Genomic DNA, 23,977 nt, shown 5'->3' with positions numbered 1-23,977 from the left:
GCTTACTCACCTTTACTCCTTTGTGGTCACGGATCGCTGGTCTGTTATAGATGTAAGAGGAGAGTGCCTCCATTCATCATCTCACATGAACATTTTACAGGTTTACTGTGTGAACAGTCAGTGAATGAAGAGATAGTGCACTGGCTCACTTTTTTTTTTACTGTTGAAATGTCAAAAAAAACACACTAACATCCAGCATCTGCACTTCTGGCTTTAAACTCACCCCGCTTAAGTTGGTCACCGTTACATAATTTTTATGATGACATAAATCCAAGTGCAGCAGAAAATGACAAATCCTTTTGTTGCCATTACTTTTTCATGGCGGCACAGCTTTCTGAAATGGGTGAAGTAAAGTTTCATTCAATATTTAACATGTATGTCAAGAGCCGCTCCTCCACATCTCCTCATGAGGATGACAGTCCCTCTTACTGCCACTCTCAGCAGGGCCTCCGTGTGTGAGTGTGTGTGTGTGTTTTAAGAGCATGCATGTGACTTTTGTAATGTGAGCATCCTCCATACAAAACAACTTTACTGTACACATGCCCCCTGTGCATTTGCAACCAGTAAATAATCCATGAGGAGCAGTGGATTCACTTTGACTGTCATTTTACTTACTTTAGTGTCTTGACATTCAGGTCATACTGTACATTCTATCCACAGCAGATGCTTTTGAGACTAATTCTTTGCAGATTGTGATGTAGACTAGATGATTATTACAGACTAACCACCACCAGTACTGGTATATTCCAGAAAACTGGCTGGTTTAAGAGATTGTATGACCAGAGGCGAGATTCCTGCTGCCCAATATTTGTGCCCCTGCTGGTGGTTGTCAGAACTGCAGCTTCCATAGGCCTGTAGCCTGGACTGAAATGCAGTTCAGGGTTGAGGTATTTTGCGCCATGAAGGACTAAGAGTCTGCAAGGTTTTCACTTTCACTTTTTTTTTTCACTTCACTTCAGTGGTCTCTTCAAATGCGATAATATATGGCACTTTGAAGCTTTTTATGTGACATAAGTAGCATTTATGTGTGAACAGGACACTACATTTGTGTCCCGCACTCATCTAATCTATATCTGGATCAGAGCGATTCACTATTTTGGACCTTGCTTTGTGAATAGAAGCATGACAGAAGAAGAAAACGAAGAGACATCAGATGTGGACGCTTTGAGCCGGAGTGTCTAAATTTGGAGTCACTTCAAGCAACTCATTGCCTCTGTGAGATTTTCTCTTGACGGGGTACAGTACAGCAGTAGCTCTCACTGTCTGTGTGGCCACTCACACGTGGCCTCAGCGTTGGGAGGAGGCGTGCTTACACAAGCTCCTAGCAGCATCGCAATGAAGTCCTCTGGTCTGAGTGTCACTGTGGTGTACGATGGGGGGAAAACAGCTTTGGAGACAGTGCACAATTTATCTGTCATTGGTCTCTGGAAGGTGCAACATCGCCACCAAACCATTTCCTTTCTTCCAGAATGTTAATGATCAAAATAAAATAGGTGTGATTGTGCATCCATAGAGGCTTCCTCAGAGTGTCTGTAATAATATGTGTGACTGTGTTTGTGCACACTGGGTGGGGGAGGAAGATGAAAGAAAAGGATATGACTTTATATCATCATTATAGACAGAAAGTAATGAGCATCAAAGCAGACTGCCAACAACAGAAGGCAAAAATACAATAACACGAGGCAGTCTGCGCACTCAGAGGGGGAATTTCAATAGAGATTATATGGATTTAGCTCACTGCCTCCCTCACTGACTCTCTGCTTTTTGCATTTGCTGTTAGGAAAGAAATGCACACTAAGTTGTTTTTATTGCTCGCCAAAGACAGAGGGGGAGTGAGGTCACCTTCACACAGACACTCTCAACAGGATGACCAGACTCCTCTCGTCTTCATCGTCTTTGTTTTATTCACACATGTGCGAGAGCTTAAAAAGACAAACAAGACTGCAGACAAACATGTAAACTGTCATTTTATGTCCACTGAGACAGCGGCGATGTTTGGAAGACATTTCAAACTTTAAAATTAAAGAGACAGCACGGTGACACCAGTAAGAAACCGAGGATGTGCTGGACTGGAGGAGCAGTTAAAAATCTGTTTCAAGCATGTGCCCACACAGACACAGACACAGACACAAACACACACACACACGCACACATAGAGAATAAGTTAATTAGACTGAATTGCTTCAGGGAATTGGCAACTAAATCATGTTGGCTTTTTCTCCAAGCTCACAATGAAATTTAATTATGTAGTGAAACTTGTGATGGCAGAGTACACCTGTATAAAGTCCAGACTGACTCCAAACCAAACCACTCAGGCTTTCTCGCCACAGCCTGACAGAAAACTCAGCTGAGCTAATCGGCTGATACTATCTCATCACAAATCACAAAAGATATTCTTAAGGAAATTTAGAAGCACAGATGGCCTTGATTTGTCTACCAGAGTACTGACAAGACTACGTTTCCTCTGTAAAATGTCCCGTTTAGTGGATGTATATTGGACACAATCAAAATAATAATAATTTAAATCTGCACTAATCAAATTTTTGTATTAACAATAGATCAAATGGCTACATGTGAAGTGAAAGGGGTCACTTCTAGCGGCAAATCCTTTTTTTTAACACTTCCATATCATTGTTTTTGTTTTACAGCCCACAAATCTACAGTTATTATGAAGCCGGACTGTTGTCATCAGTGTTGTTTTCAGCAAAAAAAAAAAAGAAGATGAACCTAGTGTACACTACCTGCTCAGCACTGAACGACACGGACACAGCTAGCGAAGCATTTAGTAGCTAAAGGGGAGCTGGTGGAGACCAAAAACATACCTGCTTAATGTGCAAATATGCAACTTTTATCTGCAAATTAACTTAAAAAGTGATACTTGCCGACCCAGTGGAAGTCGTGAGCTTGTGGTTGCGACATGGGAAGTCGTGTACACGGTGTGCTTGGTATTCAAGCAGCTGGGTAGTGAGAACACTGCTGCTAGGCAACGGCAACATGGACGCCAACTGACTCCTCGTTGTTCCCTTGTTATTCTTTGTTTCGCTCCAAGAACCGTTGACTTATTCATCAGATATGCTATAAAATTATGTAGAAAAACAATGCATCTACAATTACAGTATACTGACTTACCATCCACTGAAAAATGAACTCCACCATTTCTGAAAACGTCAACAAACACATCACAACTCATGAACTCCTCATGAATTTCCAATTACAAGGTTGTGAATACCACAAGAGGGGAGCGTTCATATGGATTGAGGATTATGGTCGTGCTTAAATCCACAGATACATGGACACATTATTGTAGTATAAAAACTCACCCACAATTTAGAAACTCTCTTCTAGTCCTCTGAGATGTTAACCCTTTTTAAGTGGCAAATGTGGTGTCTATAAAGTAACAGATCAAAAAAATTATCTCATTATTTCACATCGTTTTCAAAGAGGTTCTTTTGACAAGGTTTTGGATTGAACTCCTTTTGCGTTGGCTTTCTAGCCAGCTGCTGTATAAATGATGTGCTGTTTGATCATTAGCATCATCATCCTCTTCTCTTTCCTCAACTACACCTTCATTTTGAAGGAGCCTCATATCCACACTGTTTGATCTCCCTAGGAGGGCTTTGGGGATTAGCTAAATGACTCTGCAGTTAGCTTTTAAATCACACAATGCCTCCCAAAAATAGTGTCCTCTTTGCTAATGCCTAATCATTGTGCTTGAGCGGTGATGGCTGAGCTAAGTCTGCAAGACAGGAGTCAGGCACTGCTGTGACCCATTTGTAGGATGTTGGTTGCCATCATCTTAGTGTTTACAAATACGTATATAAAAATAAAAAAATGACTGGAATAGGACAGTTGTTCTCATAAGCCTATCACTATCTCTAAACTAAAGCCTCTAACGGCCGATTGGCTCATGAATACTGGAAAGGATTGTGTACCTCTCGTCTTGCTTTAAATCTCCACAGCTTGGTAGAAAATCACCCACTCCCTTCAGAATTAATTAGTCCTAATCTTGGGTGCGTTTCCAATGGAGATTTTATATGAAAGACCAATACATCTTTGTCAGGAACAATCTATGTTAATTATATTAAAACCGGTGATTCGATTTTCCTCAGTTGTCTCCTTTATGACCATCAGGCAGCAATCAGTCTTGGTCATTACACGTTGCTTCTCAATGGGACCACTAGAGGGAACTATTTGCTACTAAACTGTGCTGGTAGATGCAGTTAAATCCTCGAGAGCACTGGCTTTGAGTTAATTTTGAGGAAAGTCCCCCTTCACCTAAAAATATGCTTGAGCTTCATTGCAGAATGATGCAATATGTGCAGAATTTTAATATTCAGCTGCTGACGGGGGAAGTTTCTCCTCACTCACCCTAAATATTAGTTTATATCATATATATATATATATATATATATATATATATATATATATATATATATATATATATATATATATATATATATATATATACATACACACACACACACACACACAGTGTGTCTAGAGGGGAGCTTTAAGAGTCTGCATCTACTACAAAACCTTGCCCATGACATCTTGGTTCATGATGCAACAATGCACTGATAAGCCACACCATTAAAACCACTGACGGGTGAAATGAATAACTTAACATTCATGTGGATGTTTGACACATACCACCTACCTAAACATTGTTACAGCCCAAGCATTCCCCCTCATGGCAATGACATTTCCTCCCTTAACAGGCAGGCGGCTCATTGGTGTACGTCCATGGTAGACCTCTCAGATCCACAGACTTTCTGCTGCTCACTGTGCCAAAAAAATAAAACAAAGCCCTCAAGAAAAGCTGCTCTCTGTAGTTCAGGACCCACACAGTGAGATTTTATGTCTCTGAAACTAAGAGTAACATCAACTCATCAAAAACACAAGGTGTGTTTCAATACTTGGATGTTTTAACTGTTAAGCTGTCTGCTCTGTTCATTTATGTTGTAGCGCACAGTTCATGTATGTGGTAAATACAGTGTTCATAAATCAATTCTATAACAACATATTACTATCATTATCAAGGTATGAGGGTCAAATGATAATTCTCAAAAACAGCTTTGTTTTAGGACTGCAACTATCGATTAATTATTTTCTCGATTAATCTTTTTGTCTATCAAATGTAAGTGAAAAATGTCCAGTAAAATGTCTCAGGGTTGAAAATGACTTCCAAATGTCTTGTTTTGTCCAATCAACAGTTTAAAACCCAAATATATTAAATTTAGAAAATACGTAAAACAGGAAAAATAAATTCCTACATGGAGAAGCTGGAACCAGCGAACGCTTCGGGAATTCATTGATTATGAAAATAGCTGCTATATTGACTAGTCGCTCGACAGAAAATGAATCGACTGTGTGCGGTCAGTGAATATAAAATGATACTAAATTTTGCCATTTTACTGTTAGAAAAAAAAACAGTCACACACACACAAAAAGACAGGAGAAACACGTGTTTCTTGCATAAGTTGCCATGGTTTTACCACCGCAGCTCTTTTATTAGCAAAATCATGGAGATTAGTCCACTAATGTGCCCGTCCAATGGAAACAGAGGGTTGGGGTCGAGGGGGGATATGTGACTTGAAACCATCACAGATCAGGATTAGTGACAGTGCACTAGTACTCAGCCACCTGTCTGTGCACTGAACACTGATGTACATATGGTCCTGTTGCCTGCTACAAGGCCGCCGTTGGCATCCTCTGTTCAAAGCTTCTCTTTACCTCATGATTCAATCAGGAATGTTGCAGTTTGTAGCGGCGCACAAACAACGTGCGCTCATTAATTGGACAGAATCGCCTTTTTTGAGTCGTTTAGAAAAATAAAACTTTGAAAGAGGATGACAAGTAGAGGAATAAAGTCCCTTTGTTTTATTTTGTACACACATTCACACACACACACACCCAACCACTCACACTGGCTTTTGGTCTCAATTAAAAGAAAAGCTCCCACTCGCAGCACACATGCAAACCACACGTCCAAAAAGGCTTACACGCAGCTCTCACAGTATGTCAGAGTCAGAGTGAATTGGTCTACAGAGTGACTTGGTCTGGCTTGGTTTGTCCAAGGAGGCAAAAACAATGCGACGATGAAATAATCAGAAGAAAAGAAATACGTCTACATAAACCTAACATCTAAGTCAACAAAAAGAAAAACACTGCAACTAAGGCATGCAAGGCACAAGCACCTACAAACAAAAGACAAGAAGTGTTCATTCATGGACAAAAAAAAAAGTCAAGGCCCCCCTTTTTATATAAAAAAATTAAAATAATGGTAATAAGGTAATAAGGTAAAACAAGCACATTTTAAAAACTGTGAAAAATCCCAGGCCATAGACTGTTGTACAAATACTTTACACAAAATGTTTTTTCTACACACAGTCTTAAAACTTTTAGAGATGAACATAAGTTAATAAGAGGTTAAAAGTGACATTCTCAGCAGGCTCCATGAAGTTCCCTTCAGTCAGAGTCCCCTTCAACAAAGTCATTTGGTAAGCCGGCCGCCACGCTGCCTGAACAGGAAGAAAAAAAGAAACAACAAAGACACCTCGATTAGAGGAGAAAAGTGTGACAGACCGCAACAGCTCGCCCCAGAAGCAGCAGGCATTACCTTTAGAAAAGCCCGCAGTCCTTCAGGTTGTTCTTGATGATGACGTCAGTGACGGCATCGAACACAAACTGCACGTTCTTGGTGTCGGTGGCGCAGGTGAAGTGGGTGTAGATCTCCTTGGTGTCCTTTCTCTTGTTCAGGTCCTCAAACTGGCACTGAATGTAAGCTGCTGCCTCCTCGTAGGTGTTGGAGCCTGGTGGAGGGGGAGGCAAAGAGGACACAATCAGTCGGGGAAAAAAGAACGACAAATCAAATTTACGACCGTTTCATTGTAAAATTGCAAAATTAATTAAACTATTTGCCATCAAACAAAACATTAAGACTGTAATAGGTATTGAGTGATATGGGACTTCTATGTGTGAAACAATAACAATTATATATATGCTAATCTGTCATTATCATCATTTGATAGTAAGGATTTGTTTGAATATATTCTCACTAGCCACATTTTCTTGAAAGGTGTTTCAAATATTTTGTCCACTTAAGTAATGCTCCATCACTATGACCTCAGTAGTTTATTAATTTTCATCTTTCTGACAGCGTCACCAAAAAGTGAAAATGTAAGAGCGGAGTTCATGGCAGAGCTGTTGTTGTGCATTAGATTTTACAGGTGTACCTAACAATAGTGTGTGTGCGTGTAGCTCTACCGGCACTGAGCTGCCATTTTTAAAAAAATCTGTTTTATCTGACAATGGTGGGATTTGTTGTTGGAGAATAGCTGAAGAGAAAGGTTGGACATGCTTTGCTTAAAACTTACAACTTTACATGGCTGTGGGCTCTCTATATCAGAGCTTACCAAGAAAACGCTGTTCTTTATGGTTTATGCAATAATAAACTAGGTAGATGTGGACAGATCAATCAGCTTTTGTTGGACACAATTATTAGTGAACCTGACAAGGACACACTGTTATACACATGAAGCAGCCCACACGGTTAAAGAGCGGAGCAGGAGGAGAATAAAGAAATATCTGTATCATCTGTAGAGAGTGCCCCGCCTTTGACTGGAAACAAGGGGCCGACAGACTGCGCGTGCTTAAGAAATGGACGACTAAATGTGAGCAAGTGTGCTCTGAGGCTCAGGTCAGGAGTCTAAAAACCAAACTTCATTTAAAAAAAAAAAAAAAACACTTTGAAAGCCTCTATGTGCAGATTTGTATGTGTTCATAGCATTAGTAAAAGTATTATGATGGCACATGCTTGTAGAAAAATGATTTTAGACTACAGGTTGATTTCAACGTGTTCACTGTCAGGAATGAACCCACAGGGCACGTTAAGATCTGCAAAAGCTAATGTTTGATTTCAATGACCTTGTTGGATGATAATAATAATTTAAAGACCTTGAGTTAAGACTGTGTGACTGAAGATAAGATATAAAGACTTGAAGACAGCTTTACTCATAAGCTCATAGCTGTCACTTAAAAAATCCAAACATACTGATGTGGATATGCAACAATAACATGGAGTACAGTACAGACATATACAACGCACCTGCTCTGCAGAAGTGTTTGTGTGTGTCTGTGTCTCACCTGCATATTCTGGGTAGCAGATTGTGAGAGGGCTCTTTTTGATCTTTTCCTCAAACAGGTCTTTCTTGTTGAGGAAGAGGATGATGGAGGTGTCTGTGAACCACTTGTTGTTGCAGATGGAATCAAACAGCTTCATGCTCTCGTGCATTCGGTTCTGCATGAGAGGAGAGAAACGCAATGGTGACCAACCAGAGAGGCTGCAATGACCGAATTAAAAAAAGAAAAAGTGTTGGGGTCAGAGAGGTCTTACCATCTCCTCATCCTCAGCCAGCACCAGGTCATAGTCACTCAGAGCCACACAGAAGATGATGGCGGTGACTCCCTCAAAACAATGGATCCACTTCTTCCTCTCTGATCTCTGTCCACCCACATCAAACATCCTGCAGAAAGATCACATATATACACTGTTAAATGATATAACACACAAACAAGTGTTCACTCATTGAGCGATATCTCAGCTTTGAGTCTCCAGTCAGTCATTCAAAATAATTCCACACTTTGCTGTTGCCATGGTGCATTAGCAGGATCATCCTTTGACATGTGAGTCAGACCTTTTCCACTTCTGTAGTGGCTTAACTGAGGTGTAGACCACTTCATGACAACATGCTAACTCTATCGTCTCATTTGATTCGAGACATAGGTATGTTTGGTGTCAGTAGTCGATTTGTTTGTAGTAATGTTAATAAAACTACTCGGTAAAACAATGTTTTGTGTGCAAATTGAATAGAGCTAGCCTGATAGTCAAAATAAATAAGTGTTTTGTCAGAACCAATCAACTGCAAGTGATGTATCTATCCTGCTGATGTCATTTTCAGTCCACATGGGGGCTACAAAAGCACCTATTTAAAAAAAAAAAGAAAGAAAGAAAAAAAGGCTGAAAGGTTTTTTCTGTTCATGGACTTAAAAAAACGGCTGAGTCCATCTCATCCATGCTTGTCTGCATTTTCCCGGTGCTATTTTTCAAGAATGTAGCATGTTAGCTACGAAGGAAAATGACATCCTTATTTTTAATCCCGCCTACTAAACTCTGACTGGTCGACTGTTTCTCAGACCGATGGAAAAAAGCTGTCAGTGAGAACAACAGCACACCTGATTTGAATGACTGAACAAATCTCAGACGTGGGCGGCAATTCATGGCTATGGAGCCGGACTAGTAGAGAGCACCGCTGGTCATCATGCAAATACAGTTAAATGACTGGACAAACTGGTGGTGGTTGTACTCACTTGAAGTGCAGGTCCTTGAAAGTGAAGTGTGTTTCCACAATACCAGTAGTTTTGACTCTGGTTCTCAGCACATCCTGCTGGGTGGGCACATAAGCACCGTGGGATATCCTGTCCAAGTCGTTCAGGTAACTATGGGTAGACAGAAGTCAGCAAGAGACAGAAAGATCGACACCACGTTTAAAGAGTAAAGAATAGGAGTTTAATGCCAAGTACAGTCCCACACTAGTTCCTGTACATGTGTCAAGCAACCAACTCACTATGCTGCAGAGTCGTTGAGCTGGTACTCTCGGGAGCGGCTGAAGCAGGCCTGAACTCCTCCGTCTTTCCACAGCCGCTGGATGACCCCGGCGAGCTCGCCTGTCATGAAACCCTCTTCAGCTGAACCCGCCAGCACGAACAGCTGCCGTGCATCATCCTACCGAGACAAAGCCCCTCCAATTGAAGTCATAATCCACAATCATTTTACACAAGTGGAAGTCAATTTTGCTCGGAAAGTGTGTGCACTGTCCGGTTACACAGCTGTTTACAAAATGTTGAAATTCTTCAGATGAATGTTTACAGCGCACTGAATGTAAAAATGTAAAAGATTTAGGATAACTGTTTTGTACATTTGTTGTATCATCGCAAAATTACATTAAGATTTGGTCAAATAACAGATTAATCATAATTGACTAGATTTGGATCTGCAGTCATTTTTCAAAAAATGACAGTAAGAGAGCAACATGCTTGTTTGGAAACAATGTTAGCAATGAATTAAAAATGACAAATTACTTGTCTGTTCCAGTCCTTTTAGCCATGGCACTCTGCATAAAATTTGATGTCAAAAGCTAAACGAAATCGAGAAAGAAAAGCTTTGGGTGTAAAATTGGTCACAATGGCAGAGCCAGGCCAGTCATGCTGAGGCAATGACTAAGCCTCTTGTTATGCCAGGAAAAAGACAGATTCACAAAAATGAAACAAGATTCTGTTTAGGGAAAAAAAAAAGAAATAAAATAAAATACCAATGAGCACAAAGCCTGCAAGTCAAGGAAAGGAAAACAGAAATGTTGTTATTATTACTGTTGTTGACAGGCAACTCCTCTGTCCATGATCAGCACAGAGACCAAATCAACTGAAGGACCCACAAAGAGTTCTCATGTCAGTAAGCCTCTGCTTAAATGAAGCTTCATAAATGTGATACTAAAGCCCTACCAGCTCTATCTGACCTGCAGAGGAGGGACTGAGAAGAAAACTGCCCTGCAGGGTAGGATGACATATGACTAAGTACCATATCTGCACAGAAATACAACCTGTAAGCTTTGTTTTCTTTCACTCACCGCTCTGGCCGCATCAGCAAAATCGATCTTCAGGCGTCCCATCGCTCTGATGATGGCGATAATGGACTGGATGGTGTTGCTGTAGACCACGGCCTTGTACTGCTTACACTCCTCCTCTGAGTAGCCCGCTTCGTGGATGATCCTAGCACACAAAGACGGGGCATCAGCACTTGTCTCCCAAGTAGCTTCATTGTTGATTTGTTCATTAAATAGACTGTGATGCTGGACTAGCAGATATTGTGTAAGAATAGCAGTGTTGTGTTTTCAGTCAAGCCACACAGTTACTATGTTTAAGTTTAGATTTATTACACAACTTCACAGTCTAAAAATGGGTGGTGAGAGACTAAACTTACTCTCAAACTGAGAAATGTTTTGCCTCAACGATTTGAATTAAATGAACCCATGCATGTCTGAAATAAGTAATAAAGACTACAGTTTGAGGTACTTTCTGAAAGAATTGTTAACCACTTTAAATGGCTTCTAATTGACACTGTGATTGTTTAAGTAACTTGAAGTGTTTGAGTCATATTTAATGTGCTTCTAATTACACCTGATAAGACTAAAACACTGTTCAAAAATACTCTTTACTCCCCTCTAGAGCACTTAATATACACACACAATGCCATTTTTTGTTACTTTAAACCAAGTGCAAAATTGATGACAAATGACTGTATAGTGCTCTCATGCTTCCCACAGCGGCACTAAAGAAAATCTTGTGTATAGCATGTACACTACTTTACATGCAACAATGCGATGTTTCACTTTTATAGGATTAAACACAATTGCTTATTCAACATAAAACTAGTCAGTGATGATGCAAGATGATCATAATTAAGTGTTCGATGTCTCAATTTCCTGCTCACTAGTGTAAAACACAGCGTGTCTGTTCAGTCTAACATTAGTCAAAGGGATTAAAACACTATTGTGTACTGTGCAATGATTCTCTGAACAATCAAGTCTAACAGCCATGATTTGTGTGTTTTGAGAGGTGATGCTGACAATCCATCCACACTTACTTCATCTGTTTGACAATTGTACTTTTGCCAGACTCTCCAGCACCTGAAACAGAAAAAAAAATAATTACAGTCCATGCAGTTTCATGATGTAAAGAATTTTAAGCATGTATGTAATAATCTTTGACAGTTTTTGGACTACAGTTATGTCAAGCTACACTGGTTGCATTTTCGCATAGGTCACAATGGTTCTGAAATAGTCTGCTACAAAATCTGTGAAAATTATTTCCCTTTAACCCAGAACTAGATACTCCTAATCTTTAAAAACTACAGCAATCAATTTACACTGCTCAGGCCTACTGCTAGAACACATCAAGCATGCATAAGATGCTAAATCAAGTGGTTATGATGGCACATTAAATTTTCCCACCCAAAACAAAAGATCTCCCCCAAATACTTTTTTTTTTTTTTTTTTAAATGTGCTAACTTTAACCTGCAGGGTGTGAGAAGCTACACTGTCACAGAATGCAGCAATGAAGTGTCTAAGGCCCAGTTTAGCCAGGTCACAGTGCAATTGGATTAATCAACTTGATCCTCCCGGCAATGAGATTATAAACATCTTAACCATCCCTGGGTTAGACACTTATGCTGCATCAGACTGGCTGGTTGGACTCAGAGCTGTCAGATGCATCTCATATGGACCATTTGATTTGTGTGAGACTACTATTTAATGCTTTGGAGGCAGTATGTTGTCATCACAGCCCTAAACAGTAAAAGCTAGGTAATATAAGAAAGATAAGACATATACAAGATATGTGATCCATTTGAATTAGTCAAAGAAGTGTTTGGCACATAGTCTTTCATACAGTTCTCTAGCCCCCTCTGAGACACAGGCATGTTTTCAGCTGAGCACACAACATTTTAATTACCGAATCTCTGCAGGGACTCTCAGTTCCCCGGTGAGGAGAACTGTTCACCAACTCATCGTCCCATATGATAAACAGCCAGGCACCACAGACACAGAGGTAGTATTACTGCAAACATCATGACACACTTGAATTTAATTTCCGAACACACACTAGCACCTCACTGGGCTACTGAAATTGAAGGGCTGAAGGGGTGCGATTATGGGAAAAAGTGGAAGGGGTAAAATGCTTAAAATTTGTCACAGAGCAAGGATGTTTGCTGGGGCTACACTGGCTGGAGCAGAGAACATGCATTCCCCTCAGGCCTATAAACACTGGGCCTGCATCTCTTCTTTGCCACCTTTTCTGCTTCTGTACATGAAAATGCTGCTTCTCATAAACAAAGATCAATCTTTATGATTTGCATTTGTACTTGTTGTGAGCACAGTCTGCATCTGAGGCAGTACTCCCACTCAAAACACTTGTCTCAAGAGCATGTCATCCGCAGATTGCTGCATTAACGCAAACACACCAGGTGGGATGCCTGACAGAGCGGCAAACTGCAATAAGAACGCGAGGAAAGGCTGCATATTTCTTTGTCTTGCTCAGAAACAGGGACAGTAGAAAAGACATTCAATGTTACAAATATGGAAGTGAATTACATCCATGTGTTCAAAGATATATGTTAATTTTCCCATCAAACAACAAATCCACAAACCAGTTTCAGATATCTCATGCAGGTGCTTGTGGCAATCGTGACAGGAAAGGAAGACAGAGAGAGGAAAAAAAACATGCCATGAAAATTCAAATCAGGTCCAACTCAAATGACGCACAAACACACAAGAAGCAACTGATGCAGCCTAGCAATGCACAGTGTCTGTGATTGTGGTGAAGTCACATGTCTAACACCTGTGATGGCACACTGGCCTGCCTGTGCAGAGATCAACTAAGAAGATGCAGAACATCGTTGCAGTTTGGAAACAGCTTGTAGATTGCATGGTCCAGGCAGAAATCCAGTTAGCATGCACTAGCTGTCTCTGTTGTGTGTATACAGTTGCCACAGATGCTTATTGAGGTCAACCGGGCAGCATAAGTTGCTATGCAACCTCTTGCCTGTCTTTTCCTGACTGAGACATGCAGAAGTGGTCATTACCTACTGGTAATATCAAGAATTGAGAGTAGGCGTAACAATTTTCCTTGAAAGGATGACACATTTCCAGATAAAACTGCAATGTAACACTGATATGGGGATGTGATTATGGATGTCATCTGAAAGATTATGTCATCCTTTGACTTGTACGATATCTTTAACAATCTTAAAGGCAGTGTGACAGTTCAGTAATATTTCCTTGTTTTAGCTAGTGGAAATGAGAGGGCAAGCCTCTGCCTGCTCGGCCACCATATTCAAATGACCATATTAGTGTTTTTCCCTCAGACACCCTATCAGCTAACCTTGTTTTGGATAAAACAGAGAATGAAACCACCATGAGTCATACATAAAATATAATTTTATTATTAATAAAAAGTATTTTTTTTTTAACTTTGTGCAACTCCTTTTTTTCCAAGCCTTCCCTCCATGTCTAACATTACAGTTAACAGAAACATTCAGACTAGTTGAGCAGCATAGCTTGCATTACCTCTACACCCACCACTTACAGTAATTCATTTATATTCCCACAGACGCCAGTGTGCACGTGGACGGACATTTATGTAAAAAACATAAATTTCCTCCAGTCTGTTAGATTTGCAGACATCGTTACAGGCTCATCTCGCCTAAAGTACGTCAATGTTGGTGTTTATTTTGTGTGATGACTGGCTGAGAAACAGGAAGACAGCCAGCTACTGTTATTTAAAGTGTAATAATTAAGGCACTTTGAATTAACGACAAGAGTACAGACATTTCGTGCGGGCAGACCTGTTGGAAGACAACATCTCGGCTACTGTCTGAGGTTGAGCTTTGTTGAGCTAACTAATCCAAGCTAGCGTTGTTGCGCTAACCTAACGTTAGCTAAGCAGCTAAATGCTTAGCTAAATTAGCTTACTGACTTAGTGCGGGCTACTTTGCGGCTGGCTATTGTGGGAGCAAAACTTAATCACACAGGGAACTGATAAGTACTTAACTAAATCGCGGAACTGATTTTAAGTCGATGAGGAGAAAAAGAATCAACTCCAACTTTTTAGTTAACCGCATCGCCACCGTACCATTCATATAACGACCCGAAACGTCTCAAACTCACACGTTACCATTTGTTTGTTTCATTAAAGCAAACCCGTCAAGTTATTCGGCGTAAACGCACCTAGATTAAACTTTGATTTTAGCTGATATAAACACACATTTTAAAATGTAACGGTTGGCTACAAGTAGGTGGGTCCCTCTCCAGCAAATAGACCGACACACCGTCCATCCATCTTTCTCTCACCGAGCAACAGCAGCTTGACCTCCCGGGCAGCTTTTTCTCCGTCGTCCCGCAGATTCCTGTCGATCATCTTGCTCCTCTCCTGCGCCGCCTTGTCGTCCGTGCTCAGAGTACATCCCATCTTCTTCTAATCTGGCCTCCGAATAAATACAAAAATATGCAGACTAAAACAAACTTTTAACTAGGCGTGCAACGACATGCAAAGGCTACCGAGCTAGCATCCAGTGAAGAGGAGGAGGCAGCCAGTCTCCAACACTTGAGATTCAAACACGCCCTTGCCTCGGACTCAAGCTCCCGATCTCACGGCCGAAATGTCTCAAATATTCTAGTTAGATAACCACAAAGCGCGGCTTTCACGATAGGTTGCCCTCCTGCCTGCGCTTCAATTACTCAAAGGAAACCCAGCACGGCCAGTATCATTCACAGAGAAAAGTGACTAGACACCAGCATCTGCGTCGGAGTCTGAAAATGTTCGCTTCCTGTTCTTCGCACGTACCCTTGAACTGCGCATGCGTGGCAGAGCAACAAGCTTATTTTAAAAATCTAAGCTTCTTGATTATTTTAGGCTGTGATTACTGTGGAAAACCATTTTCTTCAAGAAGAAACAAAACTATAAACAGTTAGGCATGGTACAAAAAAAAATACTTGCGGAAAGTAAACATTTTAAGTACTTTGTCAAAATTATGAAATAGTGAAAATTCTGATGTTGCATCACAAAGTTTTGATTAAAAAAATACTAATTCACTGTATTGACTCAGTCGCTCATAATAATGTTTTAGTAAGTTTGACATACAGTTTGACAATTTTGGCATTGTATCTCATAATTTGGATTTAATGAGTCAAAATGCTGATTTACTGTCTCAAAACTTTAAGGAGTAAATCAAAATTTTGACTCAGCATCTCATAACTTTAATTTTGATTTAATACATAAATCAAAATTTGGATGAATCAGTCATCTTAGTATCTTACTCATCGTACTCATTATGCCACAATTCTGATTTTCTATCTCATAATTTTGACTTTGTAAGTCATTATATTGACGTGACTTGATATCTCATAATTTTGATTTTGTGACTCAATATTTTGACATACTGCCACGTTATTCTGACTTACCATGAGTATTTTTATTTTTACCCTCCCTAACATTTTGTCTGTTATTTTTTTCTTCTGGTTTTCATAGATTTCATTCATTTATCAAACAGATCTTAATATCATGTCCTGTTTTTATAAATGACAGTTAATGTTTCCCTGACATATTGAAAGCTTTTCTGGAGTGCACGCTATCAGGCGACAAGTCAGTCAAATCAGCTGCAATAAGATTGTGGCACATGTTTGTTTTGTATGAGTGCGCAACACGAGTGGGAGTGTGAGAGACAAGGATAATGTGTACTTCATCTGTGTCAGTGCTGATTTGCATTGCCAGTCTGTCTCATGGGCTGCCAAAGCTCAGTAACATGTTTGCATGTGCCGTTCTTACAGACGTGCACTGCTCAAACAGAGACACTTTCAGTGATGAAAGGTTCAGCTATTTGAGAATCTCATGTCGTCAAACAGAATAAGTAATTGTATATTTAAATACGAGTGAAAGAGAACTGATTCGATTTTTTTCGTCGCCTCATTACAAAATTTACTGCACACTTTTTGGATTTGTTTCAACTCTAAATTGTTAACACTCATATATCACTCATAATATTTTGAAATGAAATACTGCTCCTTCAGGACCAGATATAGGCACAGACTAAACATAAAACATTCAAAATGCTTGGGTGCATCCTGCTACTTACAGATACTACACAAAACAGAAAAGTGGAGAAACATGTGTAGTCCAAAACAAGTTAAAGTGTGCTTCACAATCTATGCAGGTTACAGGAAAATAGCAGGGGCCAGAACAAACAGCGTCACTTAATGAAGGCATACATGTCAGAATGAAGTCTGCAGAAGAGATTTGAACAACACTGGATCAAGAGAGTAATTGCTCTGATGGAGAGGCCTGCTGTCCTGCAGTGTTGAGCATCCCTCGCAGGTAATGAAAGGACACGAGGCTCACAAACATGCAGCTGCATCCTGTGGTTAAGCTTTCTCCATGACCACATCCAGGAATTCAAATGACTGGCGGATGATAGTCTGACGCCAAACTACCTGTAATCAGGACAACAGCGATGAATAGAACATGAATTTACAAATGATGTGATTGTACATGAGAATTTTAAACGAAGAAAAACTGACATGCATTGTGCTTATTTTAAGCGCCACGCCTTTATCTGAACATTATCTGAACTAACTGTGTGAGTGTGTGTATACTTTGACACATGTGGTGCAAATGTGGAGAAATATGAAATCATAATCTACATCTTTTCAAGTTCTCTTGCTATGATCAGAATTAGTTTCACCTCTAGTGAACCATCTTATTCTCACTGGTTTTATGTATAAACAGGATGAGAGAGGGTTGCGATGTGGTCAAGATTCATATCCTTACTTTACATATGATTTCCCTGTCAGACGGGCACTGCATCATGCAAACTAACACTATATTTTTTCTAAGTGAACATGGAAAGATTTCCCACACATGAGCAGGAGAAGCCAGCAGTAAAAAAAACAAAAAACTTTATAATCCTCAGCAAACAATACAACAGACCAATCAGACTTCCAAAGGAGGGCGTGGTAGGTGTTTTTTTTTGTGGAGAGGGATTTGTATTATTGTTGCCATGACACAGCACCTCCACGCCCCAAGCAACAGGAAATGTTTTGGCTCTTTCAAGTGATGGATCCTCGTGAGTGTGAGTTGAATGATGGAGCGAAAGAGTGACTTGTCAGCACTCTGACGCTCATTATATCCCACAGAGATCAGGGCCTCCAAGTGGGACCTGTTAGCATGTGTGTGTGTCTGTGTGTGTGTTTTACAGGCTTATTGCTGCCGAACATTTATTTTCTATTGCTTAAACATTAGTCAGATTGATCTCTGAGTTCCAAACATCACGTCAAGCTCTACAAGATCTACGGATCTACCCACAGTGACTGGGACAAGGCCCGCGTCATCCACCAGGAGTCAGCAGTCAGGGACGATAGTTCTAATTTCTTTTTTTTCTGGGTTAACTCAGTAATACATTTTGTAATTCTAAGGTTAGTTCCAGGAAGATTATTATTGTTCTCATGCCTCTGAATCATATTATTCATGTGTTTAATCATGAACCTCGTTTACTTTCAGTGGATGCTGATTCAGACACAAAACAAATTATACAAGTGTCTGCTGATTTCTGCCCTCACTCATTTACTGAGTGTCTTTGGTTTTCAGTGCAGGCTGGTTAGATCACTTCCAGTTGCCACCTAAACTCTGGCCACTCACTCTCTTTACGTGAACACTCTCTACACTACAGATACACTCCAAACGGCAAAATCTAAGTAAGATGAAATATCTTTAATCAAGGTACTATATGCTGTTTTTTCTGACAGGAGATGTTTTCTTACCAGGCATTTTTTTTTTATGTGAGAGAAGTTCACTTGTTTAAATCTTTTTATGTCCTTTGATTATCTTAAAAAGATGTTTTAGCTTCTTACTGCAATCCTGTTACTGGTTCTAAGTAACTTGGAATATCCAGATTTATAAAGCAGTTTGATCAACACTAGTACAAATGCTTTTTTTTGCCGTTTTTAGCCTGCACTTAATATAACTGTGACTTTGACACTACATATTTTTACTTGTTCTAAAAATCTTGGTCAGTGATATTTCCTGTACTGTTGGCAAATCATTTTGCTGATTTTAGGTAATAACACACCCATTGTACTGCTTTTCCCCCTTGTTTTTAAGAGCTGTCTGTTTTTGCACTGAACCTGCAGGCCTGTGAGGGACTGGAGGCTGCATGAGGAGTTGCAGGAGTGAGAAAGGGCAAATATTAGGCCTCCAGATGGCAGCAGAGTCATGAAGCAACCCATTAGTAAGAGACAGATGTGTAAAATGTAAACAAAAACAGAAAGCATTGTTTGAAAACAAACTGTGTTTACAGATAACAGTTTCACAGAGTGTTGCTAAGCCCATGTTGCCTTTATACAATCATGTGTTCACAAAGTGGTGAACCTCGCTCCATCCCCGCTTGTGAACAACTGAGCCTTTCAATCATGACACTATCACCTGTTACCAATCTACCTGTTTACCTGTGAAATGTTCCAAACAGGTGTTTTTCATTCCACAACTTTCCCATTCTTTTGTTGCTCCAGTCCCAGCTGAGGTAAAACGTGTGTCAAAAAAAGTTTAGCAAATGATCACATTTTATTTTATTTATGCTTACAAAGTGTACCAACTTTTTTTGGAATCAGGGTTTTAGTATTAATCCCCAAACAGTTGTGGAATACATTTAGATTATTAGATTATCATGTCAAATGTTAATATTCATTCTCTGCAGGAGGTTCTGTCGTGTGTGTGTGTGTGTGTGTGTGTGTTTGTGTGTGTGTGTGTGTGTGTGTGAGCAAATGGGCTTTTAGCAGGAATAGATGGTCTAATGAATTGTGCTGTCAAGCTGATGGCTATGGGAAGTGTAGGACCCAGTGTTTTTTTTAGTTTGACCTGCACTACAGACCAAAAGTCAGGATATCTTGGTCATGACAAATGTTTTAATAATTCAACACTATGGAAGTGCAAATTGCTGGAGTAGTCCTTAACAGAATTTATCTGTGTTTTTTTTCTTTTACCACAATGTATTCATCTTTCTATCTTGCTTGTCTTTGTTGTTATCAGCCAGCCATAGTGTGGAAAGGCTTGGATTGGGAAACATTTGTTGAGCTGAGCCTGTGAATGGAAAGCATACATTAGGCTACATCATAATGTCCTTTCACCATTATTAGTTATGGAACTTTCTTTATGAAGTGCTGCCTGCTAAATCTTATTATCTTTAAAGGACTTAAGTGTTTTGTCTTTCAGTTGGAAATAAGCCAACAGTTGGGCTGCAGGGAAGAGTTGACTATAATGGTGCTTAACATCCTCATCTTTCAGTTGATGATGATATTATTTTAGAAACTTCTGGACTGTTCTGCAGTCACATTGGTTTTATTACCATTAGATCAGAGAGCTAAGTGTCAAACCCAGGAGGTTATTTAACAACAACTCAGTGACTCTACTAACAATCTTGATTTGAAAAATATTCTGACCACTGTATGAAAAACATTTTTAACTTGTGTCCACCCAACTTCCACCACTATGACCTAATTCAAGCAAAAATACTGTATGTCCATGTTCAATCTGTGCAATGTGAAACAAAATGTAAAAGTTTAATATACATTATATTTGGCAGTGTTGATGTTATATTCTATTATTTTAGATTTTCATACAAAACAACATTTTTATATTTTTCTTGCATCGTAAAAAAGGAATATTTTTTCATCCAGACGATGAGTCTGAAGAGTTCTGATGTGCAGCTCTGTGGCTTGAATCTAATGGCAAAGCATGACCCACACAAACTGGGGCTAATTTATCTTCAGCTGATATCAATGCCAGTAGTTGACCAGAGTCTACATGGTCCAAATCACAGCTGGGCCTGCACACGACGATGAATTACATCCAGTCTGTGATGAATCATCAAGAGAGATTAGAATGTCACGATTCGCTGCAGGCCCAGAGAAGAGTTACAGTAAATGTCTGGGTGTCATGAACAATAGCCTGTTAGTGCATGATGAAGTATATAATTATGCAAGCAAAGTTTGCAGTGTGATTTTTTTCCCCCTCTCCTTCTGCTGCACATTTTCCCAGTTTCGTGTTGACAGCTGAATGCACCAGTAAATTTGAGAGAACGCAAAGCTGTCTTGTCAGATAGAGGGCCGCGATTGTGCGTGGCCCCTCTCCATTCAAACAGCTGCTCGGGCTCCAGCTAGATGACCTCATTTCCCAGCAGCCTTGGGGGCTTTGCTTTACAGAGTTAAGAGGAGAGAGCTTCATTGTTAGGTTTTTTTTATTATTATTCCTTGTGCACATAAGAGTGATGCATGGCAACTTTTGAATGAGCATGCGCTTCTTTCTGTTAGCACACTAAGAGATGTTTTTAAGGACTTGATGCGACACGACGAGGACCAGAAACAGAGGTAGTTAGCAAATGTGTGTAAATAAGAAGAAAACGTATGAAGATGGAGGCGATAATGTGTGAAAGGGAAGTGCAAAGGGTGATGGCTTCTATCACTCATGGTGTTGTGCAATAACACACACCAAATGCCCTGCAGCAGTGCATCTTTAATGGTCCCGGTCTGTCCTTCTTTCAACTCTGAACACTTTCAGCCCATGAATGTATATGTGACAGTTGGGCTTTTGAACGAGGGTCAGCTTGCATGTAACTCCACAGGAAAAACATATTCCATCTGACACGATAAGACAAAGGATGGAGCCTTTGATGAAACGAGGACCTTTAGCCAGCCCATGCACATATGCAGACATTAATTCAGTGCCTGCACGTGGAAGCCTTCGTGTGACGTTTTCATGCAAAGCGATCGCCAGTAGCCAGTGAGGACTTAACACGACTGTACGACCCGCATGAATTATACATTCAGGGTCGAGCTTTAAAACAGCACAAGCCATCGCCTAGAGGAGGCATCGTCAAAATGGCTCTCGACTTACGTTTCGACATTTCACTTGGGATCACAAGAGCCACATATATGCTGCTATTTAATACACATGTGGTCTTTTTATTTTGGAAAAGTAAATTCATATGAGTGTCCCTCTCTGCCCTCGCAGGAGATACTTTTGAATATGCTGTGAAATATATCTGGTTTCTTATTTGGTTGTTTATAATACCAATACTAACTAGGTTACAAGAACTGGCTCTTTCAGCAGAATGAGGATACATTACATTTAACTGGAGGACTATTTTGGGAAATATGCTTATTCACTTTCTGGCCAAGAGCTAGATGAGAAGATTGAATCCACTCTCTTGCCTAACTTAGCACAAACACTGGAAACAGAGGGAACGCTTAGTTCTGTCCAAAGTTAACAAAATACATCTACCAGCACCTCTGAAGTTCAGTCAACATGTTTCATCTCAGTGTGTGTGAAAAGTTTCTGCAGGATGGCTGCAGCTGAAATCACTCCCTGTTCACTGCACAGGCTTTAACTCATGTGCCTTTTTTATTATTAGTCCACTGTTTGTCTTTATTATTATTTTATTTCATTCTCAGTATTTTTTAAAATTTATTTTAATTCTTGTGTCTTGTTATTTTTACTGGATGGTTGCTGGTTTTAATTATGGTTTAATGGTTTTTAACTCATATTAATGTGTTTGTTTGAACTGTGGTTACTTATATCTAATGCTTGCCTATCCACATTCCTTTTGGTGCAGCTCACGTTCTGTGCAGCACATTACGCTTCCACCTAGAATGAAATGTACTGTATAAATAATGTTTTTCTTGCTCGCTTTATTTACTGTCCGAGGGTCCGATTTCTAAGTGTGTAAATTTATCTACTATATAGCCTCCTCAAAAAATAGTGTCTATGGCATGTGCACTTCTTGCTACCAGTCCCACAATGCAATGAATTGCATGTTGCAGATGCAAAAACTACTTTAGCTGTTTGTGTTGATGCAAAATGACAATGATAAGTAAGTGTTTTAGTTTACTGCTCAATACTGAGTCTCCATTATAAAGTGAAGAGCAAACGAGTGAACAAAGGAGTGATTTTGGGCACAAAATCCTATTTCTATCCTAGTTCAGCCCATTGCTTGTCTGTGTGCAGTTACTTCTAGCAGCTCCCCCCATTTTCAGTCTTTATGCTAAGCTGTACGACAATTTCCACTGTACAAGAATGAGAGTGTTATCAATCTTCTCATCTAACTCTTGACAAAGAAGCAAATAGATATATTTAGCTATTTAATCGTTTACTATTTTACCATTACTTATCCTTATTACCTGACAATTCAATCTGTATTTGAAGGTCTGTGTTGTCGTACATCACCAAAGTAAGTAATACTGTAACTAATCATTTGTTTTTTAAATATTTAGAATCCAATAACAAGACCTGCTTGAGGGTCCCAGAAATTGGAAAAATGAGCTTCTAAGAGACAGGAAACCAATGACATACAAAGCCAAACACGCATGTCGTGGAGACACAGAGTCAAAACCTCATATTGATTTCTACTCATGACAAATGACCAAACAGCAGAAGTGAAGCTCGTCGACATGGACACGGACCAGGAGAGTTTTCTACAACATAACTGCCCCCACATCAAGTTATTAAATCCTAATGTTTATGTGATGTTCGATCACAGGGATTACACAGAATATAAATGTGCAAGTCTTACACACTTATAATTATATCCAAGCAAATCAACTAACAGACCAATATTGATGTAATCAGCGTGCCATACGTCTGGACCAGGACAAGGACAATAAATCATGTCATATTTTCTCATATCAACTCATGTTTACATGCCTGGCTTGTGCCTGCTCGATGGCACTCTCCTCTTTTCATTTGGAATATTGTTTTTCATTTGCAATATTGTTTCACGGAGAGGGCCCATTATTCTTTGTGGTAATTCCATCAAAGTAAGGTCATCCACCAACTGGGGCAGACTGCGTCACTGGTTTGGTTAAAAGGTCAAAACAACAGAGTCTTAAAGGTTAACGTCCTGCAGCAACAGAACAACAGTGCGACCCTCTCCTTTTGTCCTCTTTTTTTAAATAGCGCTTTACCATTTTATTTCATGCCACAGCGACTCAAATGACTCTCCGTGCAATTGCCCACAGCTTTGTAATGCAGGCAAATATGAGGCGTTTGTGCCGGAGAGGCCAGGGCTTTCCATGGTCCTGAAACAAACATCTCTCTCTGTCTCCGTCTGTCTCCGACCCTTGTTTGTTCAAATTTGCGACCCTAGCTTAAGGGACCACACAACAGTCGCTAATAGCCCCCATAACCCCTCCCCACTCTGTCTGTCAGTCTCTCTTTCTGTCTCTCGATCACACAAACATTCTCACTCTCACACACACCGGTTCTCGTCAGAGGAGGAGCAACATCAGTGCAGGGTTACTGTCTGCTTCTGCCTTTGCTCCAG

The 23,977-nt window shown here is 40.0% G+C and overlaps 1 protein-coding gene across 1 annotated transcript; it reads right to left on the bottom strand.

Moving 5' to 3' along the window:
- Window positions 1–5,467: 5,467 nt before the first annotated feature.
- On the bottom strand, window positions 5,468–15,453 carry LOC121608561 (guanine nucleotide-binding protein G(i) subunit alpha-1). The gene is made up of 9 exons (XM_041939889.1): window positions 14,964–15,453; window positions 11,702–11,744; window positions 10,686–10,827; window positions 9,627–9,784; window positions 9,370–9,498; window positions 8,396–8,525; window positions 8,146–8,299; window positions 6,620–6,812; window positions 5,468–6,521 (listed from the first exon to the last, which is right to left on the bottom strand). Exons 1-8 carry the CDS (start codon window positions 15,079–15,081, stop codon window positions 6,622–6,624), a joined length of 1,065 nt encoding a protein of 354 aa, XP_041795823.1. The 5' UTR covers window positions 15,082–15,453; the 3' UTR covers window positions 5,468–6,521; window positions 6,620–6,621.
- Between the last annotated feature and the right edge of the window lie 8,524 nt (window positions 15,454–23,977).

Source organism: Chelmon rostratus, chromosome 6 (assembly GCF_017976325.1).
Source record: "Chelmon rostratus isolate fCheRos1 chromosome 6, fCheRos1.pri, whole genome shotgun sequence".
NCBI lineage: Eukaryota > Metazoa > Chordata > Actinopteri > Chaetodontiformes > Chaetodontidae > Chelmon > Chelmon rostratus.
Note: the sequence above shows the minus strand (reverse complement) of the source record. Positions and strands in the feature narration are given on the sequence as shown.

Coding starts and splice junctions, on each gene's coding strand:
- LOC121608561 (XM_041939889.1), bottom strand. CDS start 15,081: ATGGGATGTACTCTGAGCACGGACGACAAGGCGGCGCAGGAGAGGAGC. Junction 10,828..11,701: donor ACAATTGTCAAACAGATGAA/GTAAGTGTGGAT, acceptor TTTGTGTGCTAG/GATCATCCACGAAGCGGGCT. Junction 6,813..8,145: donor CTGCTACCCAGAATATGCAG/GTGAGACACAGA, acceptor CCCCTCCACCAG/GCTCCAACACCTACGAGGAG.